The sequence below is a fragment of the Gavia stellata genome, chromosome 33 (assembly GCF_030936135.1).
Source record: "Gavia stellata isolate bGavSte3 chromosome 33, bGavSte3.hap2, whole genome shotgun sequence".
Lineage (NCBI taxonomy): Eukaryota > Metazoa > Chordata > Aves > Gaviiformes > Gaviidae > Gavia > Gavia stellata.
Genome location: NC_082626.1, coordinates 1,037,047 through 1,056,678, shown reverse-complemented (window position 1 = coordinate 1,056,678; position 19,632 = coordinate 1,037,047). Strand labels below are relative to the sequence as shown.

The 19,632-nt window shown below is 67.8% G+C and overlaps 2 protein-coding genes across 2 annotated transcripts; one reads left to right on the top strand and one right to left on the bottom strand.

The window, feature by feature from the left end:
• The first annotated feature begins 6,329 nt into the window (after positions 1–6,329).
• Positions 6,330–14,556, top strand: SV2A (synaptic vesicle glycoprotein 2A). Its single transcript, XM_059832299.1, is given in 13 exon segments — positions 6,330–6,909; positions 8,760–8,940; positions 9,096–9,247; positions 9,329–9,462; positions 10,017–10,106; positions 10,321–10,431; positions 10,515–10,603; positions 11,447–11,611; positions 11,694–11,827; positions 11,911–12,048; positions 12,051–12,113; positions 12,386–12,545; positions 14,259–14,556. Coding segments are annotated over 13 exon segments (2,181 nt in total). The 3' UTR covers positions 14,443–14,556.
• A 2,886-nt stretch (positions 14,557–17,442) lies between these two features.
• On the bottom strand, positions 17,443–17,851 carry BOLA1 (bolA family member 1). Its single transcript, XM_059832413.1, is given in 2 exon segments — positions 17,443–17,671; positions 17,673–17,851. Coding segments are annotated over 2 exon segments (408 nt in total).
• Positions 17,852–19,632: the final 1,781 nt, after the last annotated feature.

The following is a 19,632-nucleotide window of genomic DNA, read 5'->3' as shown; positions in this document are numbered from 1 at the left end:
GGCAAACCCCTTCCCCGTGTGGCGTCAGACCCTCGGAGTGAGCCTGGAGCTCGTGGTGAGATGTAGGAGTGGGAACGTGCTGCCTCCTCCTTCATCCCAGCGTTGTAATCTGCACTGAGGCTGTGTCAGCAACATCTTCCTCTGCTTCCCCAATCCCGCCTTCTTCCGGCTGCTCCCTGGATGCTTCTCTCCAAAGGCAGAATGCTCCTCTCTCCGCAGGAGCTCCAGCCCCAGCACAGCCGTAGCCTGTAATTCGGTGCCGTTTGCCATACGGCTTTGGGTTTAATTTCGCAGCGACCTTAGCCCGTCACTCTGGTTCAGACTTCCGAAAGCCTCTGTGATGTCTGTGTGCAGGGAGGAAACAGCTTCTATTTTAACAGCAAAAAAAAATAGACGCCTCTTCTCCCTCCAGTGGGCTGTCAGGGTGGGGAATACCCGTGGTCCGGGCAGGCTGGGGAGGGAGTGACAGGATCAGTAACCCCCTTCCCCATCGTTTGCAGTCAGAAATTTGCGGAGAGTCCGGCTTGGACTACTGGAATGGGTGGATTCGGGTACAGGAGGCGCAGGACGTGTGCTTGTGGCGACGGAGGTTATCTGCAGCTTGCCGTGACCGCGATGTTGAGATTCGAGATGCTTTGGGCTCTTGAGTGTCCAAAAAAAACGGTGCCTCCCTATGTAGCTGGCGAGCCCCGGGGTGGCATTTCTGTGTTCTTCGCTCAAGGAAGCCACCGGGACCCGTGGGGGGCAGCCGATCTCCCTGCCGTGGGTGGGCCCACCCCTGGTTTTATCCCGGCACCCCTGGTTTTATCCCGGCACCCCTGGTTTTTAGGCCCTGGCAAACGTGACGTGATCCGAGGCCCTCAGGAGAGGAAAGAGCCGTTCCCCTGTCCCCGCTGCGATGCATTTCACTCCGATTATATGCGATGAAGCCTTAGGGCTGAGCGTGAGCTCACGGATGCTCGGGCACAGAGACAGAAGGGAAGGGGGACACGGAGATTTGCCGGTGACAATGTGGCACATGAGTCATAGCTTGACAGGACTCGGCAGCCCCGAGGAAGCTGCGCTCACCAGTCCGGCCCAGGCCAATGAGGCTCCGCGCCGGGGCTCGTTCGGCGCGTGATTAGCCCCGCAGCCCGGATGCGACGCTGTCGGAGCGGGCGCCCAGCCCTGCGTGCAGCCACCCACACAGCGGGGAGACGGGGTCGGCTTTGCAGCTCGCCTCCTCGGCCCCCCGCAGCCCTGAGCCTTTCAGCGGGGTTAAGCACCCCAGTAGCTCAGCGACCTTCCCCCTTCTGGGGTTATTTCCAACAGGATCTCAATTATTTCTCAGCTTCCAGTTTCCTAAATCCTTCCCGGTGCTGGTACCACTGGTGTGGGCTGGTGCCCGACCCTGTTTGCCCAGTTTGAGCTCAAGTCCCGCTGCGTGGCTGTTAACGTGTCGCTCCGGGCACTCGTTCCTACCCTCGCTGTGCGTATTTCGGCCTCGAGCACGCTCTCCTCCTCCTCCTCCTCTCAAAGGATGGTCTCCCGCTGGGGTCTGGTTCGTGCCCGAGCTACTGCGAGCTCAGCACAACCGGGGCACGGGAAGCCTTGGCCCCGTACCCGGCTCTGCCGATGGATCGCGTGGCTTTGGGGCTAATGCCCTGGCAGCTGAGACCGGCTCAACTCATTGCATGTGGGATGCAAGAGGAGGGGGGCTCAGGGAAGGTCCTGCTTGTGCGAGTGCTCCCAGCATGGGGATCGCCCCCTCCCCAGCTCCAAACCCGGCCCCAGCCGGAGCAGCCGGGATACCGGGAGCACTCTGCGCCCCACGTCCCCCCGGAGGGAGCTGGGCTGGAGCGCTCGCGGTCCCGACTGCCCACGTGGGTGAGCGATCCGGCGCAAATCGGGGTCGGTTTGGGTACCCCAGCCCTCGGTTTGCCTCCCTGCAATAACCGCCTTCCTCCTCGCACCCCCCCAAAAAGATGTCGGGGGCATTTGTGCCCTGTCACAACAGAGGGCCGGGTCTGGGCAGCTCAGGCGGAGACGCTTTCATCCAAAGAAATCAAAATTCACGCCCGAGGAGGCCGTGACTCAGATTTGCCAGGCTGCGTTTCCATCCGCCACCCTGCCTGCGGCTGCGGTGGGCGGCAGCAGGAGAGGTTGCCATAGAGGGTCTGAACGCCGCCAAATCCTCACGGCTTCGCCTTTCCGCCGCCGCCAATCCCCGGGGAGGGGAACCGGGGGGCCGACAGCTCGTGCCCCCCGTTAGCCGCCCTCGCCTCCGCACTCACCGGAGCAGCTTCAACCCAGCGGCTCCGGCACGGGAACCCCGCTCCCGAGGGAGCTTCCCGCAAGCGTGGGCAGCCCGGGGGAGGCATTGCCTTCCCTTCGGCTTCACTAATAAGCACGGGCGAGGGGTGAGCCCCCCATCCTGCTGCCAGTCCCCCCCCCAGCTCCTCGTTTGCCGTAGCACAGCCCTCTCTGCCACCTCCCTTCCCCGGGCTGTTGCAATGGACTCTCCCAATGCTCAGCGTGTGTGTCGGAGGCTGCGGCGTTAACGCTGGGTCTGGTACCCGTGAGCTATTTTCTTGCCGTATCCCTGCCGGAGCATCCTTCCTCGCGGCGCAGGAGGCAGACGCCGAAAGGAGGGCTGGAGCGGAGCGAGGGCTGAAACAGGTAAGGAGAGAAAGAAATGCCTTTTATCAGGCAGATCCCCCCTCCTCTCCCCGCTGCTTTTAATTAGCATCCTCGGAGCCGCGGCTGATGGATTAGGGGTTCGGCTTCTCCTTTCCACTTGGTGTGGCCATTTTGTCCTGGAAAACCTTGCCTCCAGCCTCGCTCCGTCTTTTTACGTGCGTGTTTAACAGCCGCTTGTCATCCCTCCCGCGCCGTCGTACGGCCGGGGGAATCTCTGCCGATGGGGATTGGGATTTCATCGCAGGGATGGATATTTGTTGTGGCGGTACCGGCAGGGTTTGGGGAGGGGGAGCGCCGCAGCTCTCCGGGGGTGGCAATGGGGGGGTGTTGGACGATGACCTTGGACACCGGCGATTTAAAACTCTTCTCCCTTGTCGCCATGTTCTTGCCGTAATGCAAAAAAGCTGGGGGCTGCGGGGGGGGACAACAGGGACCCAGCCCTAATGTGGGACCTCCTGGGGGGTTTCGGGGTGCGCGGCGAGGCAGGGCTGCATCGATCGCTGGCTCTGGTCGGACGCACGGCAGGAGGAAACGGGTCCAGAGTCCGATAACCTTGTCTAGGGCTGGCGGTGACTGCTCTGGCTAACGCTAGGACGGGGCTGGCAGGGCCGGCGGCACGTTTTGGCAACCAGAAGAGCATTTTTTTGGGGACACCCCTGCCCCGGCTCTTGCATATAGGGTGGCTACGGTCTCTGTGATTTCTGGCTTGCTTGTGAAATCAAACCCCTGATCTCAAAAGCATCTGTCGCCGACGCGCAGCGTTGGCTCGGCCGCTCGAGGCCCCTGGCTTGTGCCGAGCAGCTTCTCCGTCACAGAGCCGAGCTGTGACCTTGCTCCCCGGCCCATCCTTTTCCCCAGCAGGTATTTGGCCTCTCTCTGCTCCCCTCTTCCTTTGGCCGGTTCCCTATACGTCACGGTCCGTATAACGACGTCCCGCGGCACGGCCGCATTGGGAGGCACCGCAGGGAGCCGCCAGCCCGGCTGGAGCAAAATGACCTTGGCCATGAATCGGCTCCTTCCCGGGGCCTCGGGTGCCAACGGGTTTCATCCGAGGAGGGGACCGGGGGCTCCCCGGGATGGGCACAGTGCCGGGGTTGCTCCCAGCCGGCTGGGGAAGCGAGGGCAGGGGGTGAATTGGCCGTTTTACGCTGGTTAAAAGCATCTGCCCGGCTTAATTCAGAAATTGGGGGGGCATGCCGTGCCGCAGCACCGTCCTCGCACCACCCCCGGGTCTCTGCCGGGCTCCCGCCCCGGGGGGAGCGCTGCGACAGCCCCGGCTATTTCAGCAGGGCTAATTTTAGCTTCCCGGCCGTGCCCTGTCCCCTCGCTCCGGGAGGGGGGACACGGTGCCGGCTGCGTCCCTCTCCCTGCGGCTCAACTCCTGCCTCCCTGTCCGCCAGAGATAAAAATAGCCTTTTGGGGGGGTCACGTTGGTCCCCACGGCTGGGTCGGCAGCGCCTGTGCCCGCTGCCCAGGCTGGGGGGGTCTGCGGGTCCATCCCTGTCACGAGCTGCGCTGGGCTCTGCGAGGCTCGGGGGGGGTACACCGCCTGCCCTTGGCCTTTTCAGCCTGTGGCGGGGGGGACGCTGGGCTGGGGCAGGGGGGCGCGGGGTGCATGGGGACAGGGAGATGCCACCTGCAGATTAGAACCTCGGGGGTGTAGCCGGGTGCCCCCTCTCCTCCCCAAAGGCCAGCCCCTGGGGGTGCCGAGGGTGCCCCCCGCACCCACCGGCTCTGCCCCGGCAGCCGGTTCGGCTTCTGCCGATGCCAGCGTCTCTCGCCAAACACAACCCGCAGCCAGATCCCTTCTGGAAGCCTCCCTGGGGAGTGTGGTCCGGCACACGTGGTCCCCGGCGCCCGCTCTGCCACCGCGGCCAACCTTGGGCAGCTGGATCGGAGCTGGGGACGCGGCCGGGACCCCTCCAAGGGACCCCCGTCCCAAACCCGTCTCCTTGAGCCCCCTGACCCGGGGCACTGGGGCTGCTCGGGACGGCCTTGGGGACCCCTGTGACCTTGGGGGGCTGATCCCTTTGCCATCCCTCCGGTGCCGCTCCATCCCGCGGTTCCTGGGAAATGGGGGGGTCGGTCCAGGCCCGCTGCTGGCCTAGTTTTTGGTGGTGACTTGCAATCCTGAGTGGATGGACCGCGGAGCAGCGATGTCCCTGATGTCCCCCTGTCTCCCGTGTCCTCTGTCCCTTGTGGGGACGGACCCGGAAAGGCCGGATCCGGGCTGCAGCCCAGCACAAGGGTGCTGTGCCGGGTCCCCCTCCCGCCGGCCATGGGCAGGGGTGTCCCCTGGCCCGCTCTGTCATCGGGGACCCGCCACCCTTGGGGTCACCCTGTGCCCTGCTGGGGTCCCCTGAGCCACCCTGGGGGGTCCCCGTCCCCCGGGTCCGACCCCAACACTGTGACCCCCTCCGCCCAAGGGTGCCCTGAGCTGGGGGGATGCAGCTGTGTGGCCACACCCCCTGAAGCTCATTGGCTGAAGAGCCGGGCCATGCCTCCACGGCCCCATTGATGCTGGGGGGGTGGCCACGCCCCCTGGAGCTCATTGGCCCTTGGCCCGGCCACACCTTCCCGGCCCCATTGAGAGAATGGCGGGACCTGGTCCCTCAATGGGTTGGGTGGGCTGGTGGGGGGCACGGGTGGGGACAGGGGGGTCCCCAGGGGCTGGGGGGCCCTGGCCTGCCGGGGCGGGGCTGGGGGGCCCGGGGGACCCTCCTGCTCCCTGCTGGCATCCGCCACTGCTGGGATCCCCGCCGGGGGTCCGAGTCGGGGGGCGTTGCGGCCCTGCAGAGCTCCAGGCTCGGACCCCCCCCGTCCCCAAGGGGCACCGGGGTCCCTGGGTGGGCGGACGGGGCGGGTGGCCTTGCAATGGCAGGGGAGACGGGGGCCGACCCCCTCGTCTTTCAGCTCGGCTGGTTTGTCCGTGCGGCTCCGTCCTCTCTCTGGCCCCATGGAGCCCGCGGGTGCTGCGCGCCCTTCTCCCGCGGGTCCGTTTGTTTAGGAAGTGCCGGTGGGTTTGGGTTCAGACAGACAGATGGGGAAAGAGAGAGACGGAGGCAAACAAGCGCTCTAGCTTGTGCTCAGCCACGTTATTAGACACCGGAGAATCCACCCGGGATCCCACCCTGAGCTCAGTGGGGGTCTAAATCCTGCCGAAATGCGGGTGCCTGTGAGAGCTTTGATCCTCCAGGCGTGGGGAGAGGGCACCTGAGCATGGGGCGCTGGCACGGACCCAGTGGTCCCCCAGAGCTGTCCCCATCCCGGCCCCCGCTGTGGGTGCTGCCCTGGGGTGAGCCCCCCCGCCACCTTGCCGTGGGGTGGGGGTGCCCCAAACCCTCCTGTTTCCATCCGAGACGGGGAAAAAGTGCTGGCGGGGGGAGCTCAGAGCGGAGCAAACCCGGGGCGAGGTGGGGCCCGGGGCTGTTCCCATCCTAAAACGGCCCCTGCTTGTGTCCGGGCTCCGCAGGTCCAGGCCGGCGTCTGGGCTCCCCCCGCGTCCCCTCCCAGCCGGTGCCACGCGGATGGGTAGCGCCGTCACCCGTCTCCCCGCATCCCACCGCGGTCCCCGGGTGTGAGGGCGCAGCCCCCGACGCAGAGACCCCCCCCCTCCCCATCCCGGTGTCCCGGCCGATCCCAGCGGCACCATGGATGAGAGCTTCCGAGACCGGACGGCGTTCATCCGGGGCGCCAAGGACATCGCCAAGGAGGTGAAGAAACACGCGGCCAAGAAGGTGAGCAAGGGCATGGACCGCGTGCAGGACGAGTACACCAAGCGCTCCTACTCCCGCTTCGAGGAAGAGGAGGATGATGAAGACTACGCGCCCCAGGACGGCTACTACCGGGGGGGCGAGGGAGCCAACGAAGAGGAGGGGGCGTCCAGCGATGCCACCGAGGGTCACGACGAGGAGGACGAGATCTACGAGGGCGAATACCAGGGCATCCCCCGGCACGACTCGCTGAAGACGGGGGAGCGGCTGGGGGCCGAGGCGGCCGTCGGCGCCTTCGACGACAGCGAGGGGCAGCGGCGGAAGGACAAGGAGGAGCTGGCGCAGCAGTACGAGCTCATCCTGCAGGAGTGCGGCCACGGCCGCTTCCAGTGGACCCTCTACTTCGTCCTGGGACTGGCCCTCATGGCCGACGGCGTGGAGGTCTTCGTGGTGGGCTTCGTCCTGCCCAGCGCCGAGAAGGACATGTGCCTCTCCGACTCCAACAAGGGCATGCTGGGTGAGGAGGGGACTGGGAGGCGTGGGGGGACGGGAGCGGGTACAGGGATATGGAGGGACTCGTGGTGGGATATGGGGAGCGTGAGGGACAGGGGGACGCGGGGGGACACGGAGGGGCGCGGGGAGATGGGGGATGTGGAGAGAGATGGAGGGATGCAAGCGGATGGGGATGTCGAGGGACACGTGGGACACGGGGAGATGTGGGGGGAGAAGAGCAGATGGGGACACGGAAGGCCATAGGGACATGGGGAGATGTGGGGGGAGAAGAGCAGATGGGGACATGGAAGGCCATAGGGGGTACGGGGGGACGTGAGCAGATGAGGAGGTGGAGGGACGTGGGGGGTATAGGGGACAAGAGCAGATGGAGACGCGGGGGGACACGGAGATGGGGAACGTGAGGAGATAGAGGGTATGGGGTGACGTGAGCCGGTGAGGGGATATGGAGGGACACATGGGATGTGGGGGGACACGGTGGGGCACAGGGAGATGTGGGGAGACGAGAGCAGATGGGGAGATGGGGGAACATGAGCAGACAGAGGGATGTGGAGGGACACAGGGGGGGCCCTGGGAGCGATGGGGGTGTGGAGGGACACGAGGGCACTGGGGGTGTGAGGGGACATGGGGGGACATGGGGACGTGCGGGGATCGGAGAGGCACAGGGGGAGGTGGGGGGCACGGGGAGTGTGGGGATGGGGAAGGACAAGGGGGACTCGGGGAGGTGGGGGGGGACACGGGACCTATGGAGGGTCACAGGGGATGGGGGGACATGGGGAGAAGGCAGGACAGAGGGACATGTGGGTATTGGGGGACACAGGGAGGTGTCGGGGGACAGGGGGCTATGGGGGGACACAGGCAATATGGGGGACACAGCTGTGGAGGGACACGAGGAGATGGGGGGTAGAGGGGGACACGGGGAACGTGGGGGGACACGTGGGGCGCGATCCAGGGGGTATGGGGGGACGTGGGGTATGGGGGGACATCACAAGATGTGGGAGGGACACAAGAAGATATGGGGGGGCCATGAGGGTATGGGGGGGCCATGGAGATGCAGAGTGAGATGTTGGGGGGCCGGGAGGAGATGTGGGGACAAGGAGGGACACGGGGGTGGGACACACCCCCCCATGTGTGGGGCTCCCACCGTCCTCCTCCCCCCAGTCCCACACTGGTCCCCACCTGAGCGACGGGGAGAGGGGGGCCGGGGGGGCGAACGCCACTGTGCAGTCAGGCTGTGACTCACGGCCCCCCCGGCCCCACAGCCCCCCCAGCCCCACAGCCCCCACGGCCCCACGGCCCCCCCGGCTTATCTCCCCGCTGCAGCTGAGCGCGGCGGTGGGGGGCTGAGGCAGAGCCCCCCCCTCCTGCCCGGGGCTGATAAGGGGCAGCCGAGAGCGGGTCTGGGGGGGCTGCGGGCGGCTGCGTTGGCCGCACTGCGGTGCGCTCCCCCCTTCTCTGTGGTGCCCCCCCCCATCATCCCAGGTGTTACCCATCGCCCCCTCCCTGAGACCTGGCAAACTCGGGGCAGGAGTGGGGGCTGGATGCGGAGGGTGGGGGGGGTCCTGGGGACCCGGCTGGGGGCATCTCTGCCCCCCCCGTCCCATCGTCCCCCAGCAGAGCGGGGGGGACAACCCAGGCGTCCGCCCCCCACCCCCCGATTTGTGCCGGGGGTCTGTCCCCCCTCCCTGCGAGGGGACGCAGGCGTCCTGGCTGTGCTCAGCTTGGGGGGGTCACCGCCACCCCCACGGCCCCCCCCAGCACCGCGCCCTGCCCCGAGCGCCGTCACCCTCCACCGGGTGACTCGGGGTGTGGGTCCCCGGGTCCCCCGGGACTGACAGCGCCGTGTCCCCCCCCCAGGGCTCATCGTGTACCTGGGCATGATGGTGGGCGCCTTCCTGTGGGGCGGGCTGGCCGACCGCCTGGGCCGAAGGCAGTGCCTCCTCATCTCCCTCTCCGTCAACAGCGTCTTCGCCTTCTTCTCCTCCTTCGTCCAAGGCTACGGCACCTTCCTCTTCTGCCGCCTCCTCTCGGGCGTGGGGTAAGGGGGGCCCGGCGAAGGGTTGGGGACCCAGGCACCCGCGTCCCCCCCGCGCCGGGGGGCTGAGCTCCCTCCCGCTCCCTCGCCGTGCCGAGACCCCCCGTTTTGCGCGGCGGCGGGGGTACCGGTGACGCCGTTCTGCCCTTCACCCCCAGCATCGGCGGCTCCATCCCCATCGTCTTCTCCTACTTCTCGGAGTTCCTGGCGCAGGAGAAGCGCGGGGAGCACCTGAGCTGGCTCTGCATGTTCTGGATGATCGGGGGCATCTACGCCTCCGCCATGGCTTGGGCCATCATCCCCCACTACGGTAAGAGCCGCCCGGTGCCGGAGCGTGCAGCGAGTTTGGCGGGTCTCAGCACCACCGCCATGTCCTGTCCCGTCGCCGTAGGCTGGAGCTTCCAGATGGGCTCAGCGTACCAGTTCCACAGCTGGAGGGTCTTCGTCCTGGTCTGCGCCTTCCCCTCGGTCTTCGCCATCGGGGCGCTCACCACCATGCCCGAGAGCCCCCGCTTCTTCCTGGAGGTGAGCAGATCCGGGGGGATGCAGGGCCCGATCCTGGGGGGGGGGGGGGGGGGGGGGGGCCAGGAGGTGGGGGGACCTGGGCAGGGACCCCCAAGTGGGTGGCAGGACCTGGGCAGAGACCCAGAGGAGGTAGCGGAGGTGGGGGGACCCAGATGGGGACACCCAAGTGGGTGGCAGGACCTGGGCAGGGACCCCAATGGGGTGGCGGAGGTGGGGGGACCCAGATGGGGACCCCCAAGGGAGTGACAGAACCTGGGCAGCGACCCCCAAGGGGGTGGCAGAGGTGGGGGGACCTGGGCAGGGACCCCCAAGGGAGTGACAGGACCTGGGCAGGGACCCCGAGGGGGTGGTGGAGATGGGGTGACCCAGGTGGGGACCCCCAAGGGGGTGGCAGGACCTGGGCAGGGACCCTGAGGGGGTGGCGGAGATGGGGGGACCCAGATGGGGACCCCGAGGGGGTGGCGGAGGTGGGGGGACCCGGGCGGGGACCCCCCGGGGGGTGCTGGGGTGGGGGCAGGATTGGTCCCGGGGTGAGCCCGGGCTCCGCCTCGCAGAACGGCAAGCACGACGAGGCCTGGATGGTGCTGAAGCAGGTCCACGACACCAACATGAGGGCCAAGGGCCACCCCGAAAGGGTCTTCTCGGTAAGGTCCCCCCACCCCGGGGCGGCTCCCGCAGGAGCAGGCGGCTGCAGATTCCCACCGCCGGGAAAAGCAGCGCCCGGAGCGGGTCAGCCCTGCCTTAACAGGTGGGGAAACTGAGGCACGAGGTGGGGACGGGGTCTCACCCGGCAGCCTTGGGCGAGGCCGGTGCTTCCTGGTGTCCCCAAACTGTGTGTGTGTGTGTCCCCCCGCGCAGGTGACCCACATCAAGACCATCAAGCGAGAGGACGAACTCATCGAGATCCAGTCGGACACCGGCACGTGGTACCGGCGCTGGCTCGTCCGATTCCTCAACCTCTCGCAGCAGGTGAGGCCGGATCCTGCCCGGGGGGCACCCGCTCCCCCGCCGGGTCCCCTCGTCACCTCTCGCCTGTCCCCCACCCCGCGTAGGTCTGGAGCAACTTCCAGCAGTGCTTCGCGCCCGAGTACCGCCGGGTGACGCTGATGATGATGGCCGTGTGGTTCACCATGTCCTTCAGGTGGGGCCGGGGGGCACCCAGGGGTGCTGTCACCCCACGGAGCCGGGACGGGGCTGGGCTGGGACCGGCGGCGGGACGGGCAGCACTGGGGTGGGACTGGGAGGGGACTGGGAGGGGACTGGGATGGGACTGGAAGCGCTGGGATGGGACGAGCGGCAGGATGGACAGCACTGGGACAGGATGGGCAGCACTGGGATGGGACTGGCAGCACTGGGAGGGGACTGGGATGGGACTGGAAGCACTGGGATGGGACTAGCGGCAGGATGGACAGCATTGGGGCAGGATGGACAGCACTGGGATGGAACTAGCAGTGGGACTGGGAGCACTGGGAGGGCACTGGCAGCACTGGGAGGGAACTGGGATGGGACTGGCAGCACTGGGATGGGACTAGCGATGGGATGGGATGGGATGGGATGGGATGGGATGGGATGGGATGGGATGGGATGGGATGGACAGCACTAGGACAGCACTGGGATGGGGCTGGACAGCACTGGGATGGGACGGACAGCACTGGGGCAGCACTGGGATGGGACTGGGGATGGGATGGGATGGGATGGGATGGGATGGGATGGGATGGGATGGGATGGGATGGACAGCACTGGGATGGGACTGGCAATGGGGTGGGATGGGATGGGATGGGCAGCACTGGGGCAGCACTGGGATGGGACTGGTGATGGGATGGGATGGGATGGACAGCACTGGGATGGGACTGACGATGGGATGGGATGGGATGGGATGGGATGGGATGGGATGGGATGGGATGGGATGGGATGGGATGGGATGGACAGCACTGGGACGGGACAGGCATCGTGGCGCCCGGGCTCAGCCCCTCTCTCCCCGCAGCTACTACGGGCTGACGGTCTGGTTCCCGGACATGATAAAGCACCTGCAGAACATCGAGTACGCCTCACGCACCAAACTCTTCACCCGCGAGAAGGTCCGGCACTTCACCTTCAACTTCACCCTGGAGAACCAGGTCCACCAGGGCGGGGAGTACTTCAACGACAAGTGCGTCCGGGGGGGCTGCTGAGGCCGGGCCCGCTCGTTGCACGAGTGGAGGGGGTGAGCTGGGCTCTTCCCACCCCGCCAGGTTCATCGGCCTGAAGATGAAGTCGGTGACGTTCGAGGACTCGCTCTTCGAGGAGTGCTACTTCGAGGACATCACCTCCAGCAACACCTTCTTCAAGAACTGCACCTTCATCTCCACCGTCTTCTACAACACGGGTAGAGGGGGGGGGGCCGGGGCGCTCCCCGGGGTGGGGACGGGAGGGGGGTCACCCCACCGACCCCCTTCTCCATCCCAACAGATCTCTTTGAGTACAAGTTCATCAACAGCCGGGTGGTGAACAGCACCTTCCTGCACAACAAGGAGGGCTGCCAGCTGGACTTCAGCGACGACAACAACGCCTACATGATCTACTTCGTCAGCTTCCTGGGCACCCTGGCCAGCTCCCCGGGAACATCGTCTCCGCGCTCCTCATGGACAAGATCGGCCGCCTCCGCATGCTGGGTGGGCGTTGAGGAAGACGTCCCTTACGCTGCGGGCGGCGGGACGCCGGCGCGGGGTGCCCAGGGAGGTGGCGGGTGCCCCGTCACTGGAGACGTCCCCGGCCAGGCTGAGCGCCGTGGAAGGCGTCCCCCGCGCCCCGTCCCGTCCCACCCGGCCGCCTCCATGGTTCTACCGCCTCCCGCCTCGGTTTCCCCTCCCCGGTGCGGCGGGCGGGGAGGACGCGCGTCCCCCTCGCCCAGGCCGGTGACGCGTCCCCCCGTGTCCCACCGCAGCCGGCTCCAGCGTCATGTCCTGCGTCAGCTGCTTCTTCCTCTCCTTCGGCAACAGCGAGTCGGCCATGATCGCGCTGCTCTGCCTCTTCGGCGGCGTCAGCATCGCCTCCTGGAACGCGCTCGACGTGCTCACCGTGGAGCTCTACCCCTCCGACAAGAGGTGCGGGCGGCCCCACGGCCGGCACCCCGCCGTGGGGCGAGGGGTCGGGTGCCGGGGGTGAGCTGTGGGGTGCTGGGTGCAAGGTGTGGGGTGCCAGGTGGGAGGTTTTGGGTGCTGGGTGCAAGGTGTGGGGTGCTGGGTGGGAGGTTATGGGTGCTGGGTGCAAGGTGTGGGGTGCCGGGTGCAAGGGTTTGGGTGCTGGGTGCAAGGTGTGGGGTGCTGGGTGGGAGGTTATGGGTGCTGGGTGCAAGGTGTGGGGTGCCAGGTGGGAGGTTTTGGGTGCCGGGTGCAAGGTGTGGGGTGCTGGGTGGGAGGTTTTGGGTGCCGGGTGCAAGGTGTGGGGTGCCAGCTGGGAGGTTTTGGGTGCTAGGTGCAAGGTGTGGGGTGCTGGGTGGGAGGTTATGGGTGCTGGGTGCAAGGTGTGGGGTGCCGGGTGGGAGGTTTTGGGTGCTGGGTGCAAGGTGTGGGGTGCTGGGTGGGAGGTTATGGGTGCTGGGTGCAAGGTGTGGGGTGCCGGGTGGGAGGTTTTGGGTGCTGGGTGCAAGGTGTGGGGTGCCAGGTGGGAGGTTTTGGGGTGCCGGGTGCAAGGTGTGGGGTGCCAGGTGGGAGGTTTGGGGTGCCAGGGGTGGGGTTTGGGGTGGTGGGTGCAAGGTTTGGGGTGCCGGGTGGGAGGTTTTGGGGTGCCAGGTGCAAGGTGTGGGTGCTGAGTGGGAGGTGCTGGGTGCAAGGTGTGGGGTGCTGGGTTGGAGGTTTTGGGGTGCTGGGTGCAAGGTGTGGGGTGCCAGGTGGGAGGTTTTGGGTGCTGGGTGTGGGGTGCTGGGTGCTGGATGTGGGGTGCTGGTGGGGGGTGAGGTTTTGGGTGCTGGGTGCCAGTTGCGGGGTGCCAGTTGTGGGGTGCCAGTCGTGGGGTGCCGGGTGCCAGTTGTGGGGTGCCAGTCATGGGGTGCCAGTTGTGGGGTGCTGACTTAGGGGTGCAAGGTTTTGGGTGCTGGCTGCAAAGCATGGGGTGCCAGGTGCCAGTTGTGGGGTGCCGGGTGCCAGTTGTGGGGTGCTGGGTGCCAGTTGTGGGTGCTGACTTCTGGGCGCAAGGTTTTGGGTGCTGGCTACAAAGCATGGGGTGCCAGGTGCGAGTCGTGGGGTGCCAGTCGTGGGTGCCGGGTGCCAGTTGCGGGGTGCTGGGTGCCAGTTGTGGGGTGCCAGGTGCCAGTTGTGGGGTGCTGGGTGCCAGTCATGGGGTGCTGACTTAGGGGTGCAAGGTTTTGGGTGCTGGCTGCAAAGCACAGGGTGCCGGGTGCCAGTTGTGGGGTGCCGGGTGCCAGTTGTGGGGTGCTGGGGGCCAGTTGTGGCGTGCCGGGTGCCAGTCGTGGGGTGCCGGGCGCCAGTCGTGGGGTGCCAGGTGCCAGTTGCGGGGTGCCGGGTGCCAGTCGTGGGGTGCCAGTCGTGGGGTGCCAGTTGTGGGGTGCCGGGTGCCAGTTGCGGGGTGCTGACTTCTGGGCGCAAGGTTTTGGGTGCTGGCTGCAAAGCATGGGGTGCCGGGTGCCAGTTGTGGGGTGCCGGGTGCCAGTCGCGGGTGGTGCCGACTCCCAGCTAGCCATTTTCGGGTGCCGGCTAGCCATTTTGGGGTGCCACCCGCACGCCGCAGGCCGGCATCCGGCCCCTCGCGGCCAGCGGCCGGCGGGGTCACCCCCTTTGCCCCCCGCGCCCCCCACGCAGGACGACGGCCTTCGGCTTCCTCAACGCGCTCTGCAAGCTGGCGGCCGTGTTGGGCATCAGCATCTTCACCTCCTTCGTGGGCATCACCAAAGCGGTGCCCATCCTCTTGGCCTCCGCCGCCCTGGCCCTCGGCAGCTCCCTCGCCCTCAAACTGCCCGAAACGCGGGGGCAAGTCTTGCAGTGAGGGGGTGGGGGGGCCCCACACTGGGGAGGGGGTGTCCCGTCCCCGTCCCCCCCAAACTCCCTGGGCCACCCCGCAGCCCCGCTCCCGGCCCCCCTCGGGATTAGTCGCGTTAGACACTGTGACACGTCTTCTTGGAGCATTCGGGGTCTTTTTCATTTGCACTTGGCCCCCCCAAACCCCTGACCCCCCCTCCCCAAACCCTCTGCCCCCCCAAACTCCTTCCCCCCCCCAACCCTGCCCCCCCAACCCCTGCCCCCCCCAGTTCTTTTCTCGGTGTCGTCCCCTCTGTGAATAGCTGCTCACTCCTGGGGGGCTGCGGGGGGCTGCGGGTGGGGGGCCGGGGGGTCCCTCGGCCTTGGGGGGGTGCGGGACAGGCTGCGTGCCCCCCCCAGCCCCCCTGCAGGGCCAGGGAGGAGGAGGAGGAGGAGGAGGAAGGCTCCATCCTCAGGGATGGGGCGGTGGCGGCTCCGTGACTCAGTTTCCCCAGCCGGAAGGACGGTGTCAGGTGAGGGGGGGTCTCCATCGGCGCACCCCCCAAGGAGAACTGGGGGGGGCCCCCCGGGGTGCACGGCCTGTCGGGGTGCAGGGCCCCTCGGGGTGCAGCGGCACGTTGGGGGGTGCGTGCCTGGGGGTGCGCAACCCTTTGGGGCGCAGCGCCGTCTGGGGTGCACGGTGCATTTGGGGCGCGCAACGCCCTGGGGTGCGCTGCATGCCGGGGTGCGGGACCCTTCGGCGTGTCGGGGTGCACCGCGCCTCCCGCCGCAGAACCCCTGGGGGCTGCAGGGCGTTTTAGGGGGGTCCCCCCCACCTTAAAGCACACGACCTCTCGGGGTGCACAACCTTTTGGGGTGCACGGCACTTTGGGGTGCACAGCTCTTGGGGTGCAGAGCCCCTCGCTGCGTGCAGCACCCCGGGGTGCCCGGCGCTTTGGGGTGCACGGCTCTTGGGGTGCACAGCTCTTGGGGTGCACAGCACCCCGGGGTGCTGCCGGCTCGTTGCACCCCAGGGTGCAGCACCCCCGAGCGCAGCCCCAGCCCTTCATCTGATTTCGGGGCGCAGCGGGGGCCCCCCCTGCACCAGGCACTGCCCTGCCACGGGCGGGTGCCCCGAGGTGTCACCCATGGGTGCTGCCGGCCTTCACGCGGCACTTCCCCGCTCGCCGACGGTGAGGGTGCCCCAGACCCCCCCTCTTTGGATGTGGGGGGGCACAGCTGCGTTTTGGGGTGCAGCGGGGTGGAGACGGGAAAACCTCCGCTCCCAAAACTGCGCTTTTTCTTTTGTTTGACCCCTTTTTAAAGGATTTTTCTTTCTGGTGCGGGGGGGGGGGCGGGGTGCTCCCTGCACCCCCTTTTCCTCCCTGCACCCCCTTTTCCTCCCTGCACCCCCTTTTCCTCCCTGTACCCCCTTTTCCCTCCCTGCACCCCCTTTTCCTCCCTGCACCCCCATCCCGCCCCCCCAGAGCACAAAACCACCAGCGGTTTGCAAAGCACAAAGCGGTGCCCCAACACCGGGACCCCCCCCCAAACAAAAAAAAGTGGGGTACGGGGCGGGGGGGTCCCCGGGGCTGTGCCCCCCCCCCCCCCGGGTCGGTCCCCAGTGAGGGATGGGAAGTGTTGGTCTATGCAAAAGCGCTTCGGAAGCCCCCCCGCCCCCAAGAGCCCCCCCAATATTCGGGCAGCCCCCAATATTTCGAGCAGCCCCCCCCAAGCGATCGAGCGGCGTGTGCTTCACCTCCTCCTCCTCCTCCTCCTCCTCGCCCCCCCTTCGGTGTAGCTGTCCCTTTGGGGTGCCCCCGTAGCTCTGTCCGTCCGCAGTCGTGCCGTGCTGTAGTTTTTAGATGTTTGTAAATTAATTAAAACAAAGAAAAAACCACCAGAAAAAGTGTGTGTGTGTCCCCCCCAAAAAAACCCCACCCCAAAATGCCCCCCCCCCCCCGCCCTGCGCCGAAGGACTGCGCCCAAGGATCGCCCGACTGCCGCGGGAGCGGTTTATTTTTTGGGGGGACGCACCCGATGTGGTGAATCTCATTGGGAATGAAAGAAAATGGGGGGGGGGGGCACCCCAAAATCCCCCCCCGAGGTGGGAGGTGGGGGGGGGGCACGTGGAGGATGGCGTCAGGGTGGGAGCCATGGGCTGAGGGCAGCCATGGGGCGGCTGGGTGCGGGGTGGGGTGGGGGGGTCACCCCAAATCTGGGCTCTGCGGCGGCACCGGGGGGTGCGGGGTGGGGTGGGGGGGTCACCCCAAATCTGGGCTCTGCGGCGTCACCGTGGGGGGTGCGGGGTGGGGTGGGGGGGTCACCCCAAATCTGGGCTCTGCGGCGTCACCGGGGGGGGTGCAGGGTGGGGTGGGGGGGGTCACCCCAAATCTGGGCTCCGCGGCGTCACCGTGGGGGGTGCAGGGTGGGGTGGGGGGGTCACCCCAAATCCGGGCTCCGCAGCATCACCGGGGGGGTGAGGTGGGGGGTCACCCCAAATCCAGGCTCCGCGGCGTCACCGGGGGGGGTGTGGGGCGGGATGGGGGGGTCACCCCAAATCCAGGCTCCATCCCCGCCGCGGCGTCACCAGGGGGTGCGATGAGCAGTGGGGGGGTCACCCCAAATCTGGGCTCCGTGGTGTCACTGAGGGGTGCGAGGTGGGGGTTCACCCCAAATCCAGGCTCCATCCCCGCCGCGGCGTCACCGGGGGGTGTGAGGTGGGGGGGTCACCCCAAATCCGGGCTCCATCCCCGCCTTGGCATCACCGGGGGGTGCGATGAGGGGTGGGGGGGTCACCCCAAATCTGGGCTCTGCGGCGTCACTGGTGGGGTGTGGGGTGGGAAGGGGGGGTCACCCCAAATCCGGGCTCCGCAGCATCACCAGGGGGTGTGAGGTGGGGGGGTCACCCCAAATCCGGGCTCTGCGGCATCACCGGGGGGTGTGAGGTGGGGGGGTCACCCCAAATCCGGGCTCCGCGGCGTCACCGGGGGGTGCGGGGCGGGGCGGGGGGACCCCGGCGCTGCCGTCACCGATTCCCGGGCGAACCCTCGGCGTCGTCGGCGTCGTCCCCGCGGCGTTCCCGCTTGGAGCCCCCCAAGCAAGGGGGCCGGGGGGGGACGCGGGGGTCGCCGGCCCATTGCTGGGGGGTCCTGGCGACGATGGCGAGGGCGTGCAGGGGTCCGGCCAGCTCGGCGCGAAGGGCGGCGTGCACCAGGCGATGCCGCTGCAGGGGGGGCAGCCCGGCGAAGCGCCCGCACCACCACCACGGCGAAGTGGGTCTCTGCCCCGGGGGGGCCGCCGTGGCGGGGGCTCTCGTCCAGCACCTGGAGGTGGGTGGGCTGCAGGGCCGCCTCCAGCTTGGCGCGGATGGCGCGGGCCAGGGCCCCCCCGCCCATGGCCCCCCGGCCGGCCGCCGCCAGGAGGGCACCCCGCATCGGGGGCTGCGAAGGGGGGGCAGGATCAGGCCCTGGAAATGGGGGCGACAGGAGGGGGGGTGCTGGTTAAGGTGGATGGTTTGGGGGGCTCTGCAGGGGCTGTAAATGGGGGGGGCAGGAGTTAGGGGGGTGCGCAGGATCAGACCCCCTAAATGGGGGTGACGGGGGGGGGGTGCTGGTTAAGGCTGATGGTTTGGGGGGGCTCTGCAGGGGCTGTAAATGGGGGGGGCAGGAGTTGGGGGGGCTGCGCAGGATCAGACCCCCTAAATGGGGGTGACAGGAGGGGGGGGTGCTGGTTAAGGCTGATGGTTTGGGGGGGCTCTGCAGGGGCTGTAAATGGGGGGGGGGGAGTTAGAGGGGTGCGCAGGATAAGACCCCATAAATGGGGGTGATGGGGAGGGGATGGGGGTGCTGAGGGGGTGCTGGTTAAGGCTGATGGTTTGGGGGGGCTCTGCAGGGGCTGTAAAGGGGGGGCAGGAGTTGGGGGGGCTGCGCAGGATCAGACCCCCTAAATGGGGGTGACAGGAGGGGGGGGGTGCTGGTTAAGGCTGATGGTTTGGGGGGGCTCTGCAGAGGCTATAAATGGGGGGGCTGTTGGGGGGGTGCACAGGATCAGACCCCGTAAATGGGGTGAAAGGAGGGGGGGGTTCTAGTTAAGGCTGATGGTTTGGGGGGGCTCTGCAGGGGCTGTAAATGGGGGGGGGTGTTGGGGGGGTGCACAGGATCAGACCCCGTAAATGGGGGTGAAAGGAGGGGGGGGTTCTAGTTAAGGCTGATGGTTTGGGGGGGCTCTGCAGGGGCTGTAAATGGGGGGGGGGGTGTTGGGGGGGTGCACAGGATCAGACCCCATAAATGGGGGTGCCGGGGGGGGTGCTGGTTAAGGCTGATGGTTTGGGGGGGGCTCTGCAGGGGCTGTAAATGGGGGGGGGGCGGGGGGGGGGGCGGGGGGTTGTGATTTTGGGGGGACCCTGAGGACCAGACCCCATTTATGGGGGTGGAAGGAGGGGGGTGGGGGGGTGAACTGGGGGGGGCAGCGCAGGATCAGAGCCTGTAAATGGGGGTTCCGTGGGGGGTGGTTAAGGCTGATGGTTTGGGGGGGCTCTGCAGGAGCAGACCCCATTGGGGGGGTGTCACGGGGCAGTGCAAGGCCCGGAGGTGAGCTCCGGCTTTGTGGGGGGGGGGACCCCGTCCGGCCTCAGCCCCCCCAGAGCGGAGAGGGGGAGGAGGGAGAGAAGGGCCTGATCCCCCCCTGTGCAGTGCAGGGGCCCCCCCAAACCCCCCCGTGTTCAGTGCAGGGGCCCCCCCAACCCCCCCCCGTGTTCATGCAGTGCAGGGGGCCCCCCCAAACCCCCCCCGTGTTCATGCAGTGCAGGGGGCCCCCCAACCCCCCCCCCGTGTTCATGCAGTGCAGGGGGCCCCCCCAAACCCCCCCGGGGCCCCCCAAACCCCCCCGGGCCCCCCCCGGCCCTCACCCGAGCGCCGCTCCGGCTGCGCTCCGCCGCAGAGCACGCTGGGAGATGGAGGCCCCCCCCGGCCGCCCCGCCCCGTCACGTGACGCCGGCAGAACTACAACTCCCAGAAGGCCTTGCGGCCCTTCCCGCCTCCCGGGGCTCCGGGGCGCGTGCGCGCTGCAGGGGGCACGTGCGGGGGGCGGGGGGCACCCAGTCCCATCCCAGTATGGTCCCAGTCCCATCCCAGTAAGGTCCCAGTCCATCCCAGTATGGTCCCAGTCCCATCCCAGTAAGGTCCCAGTCCCATCCCAGTATGGCCCCAGTCCCATC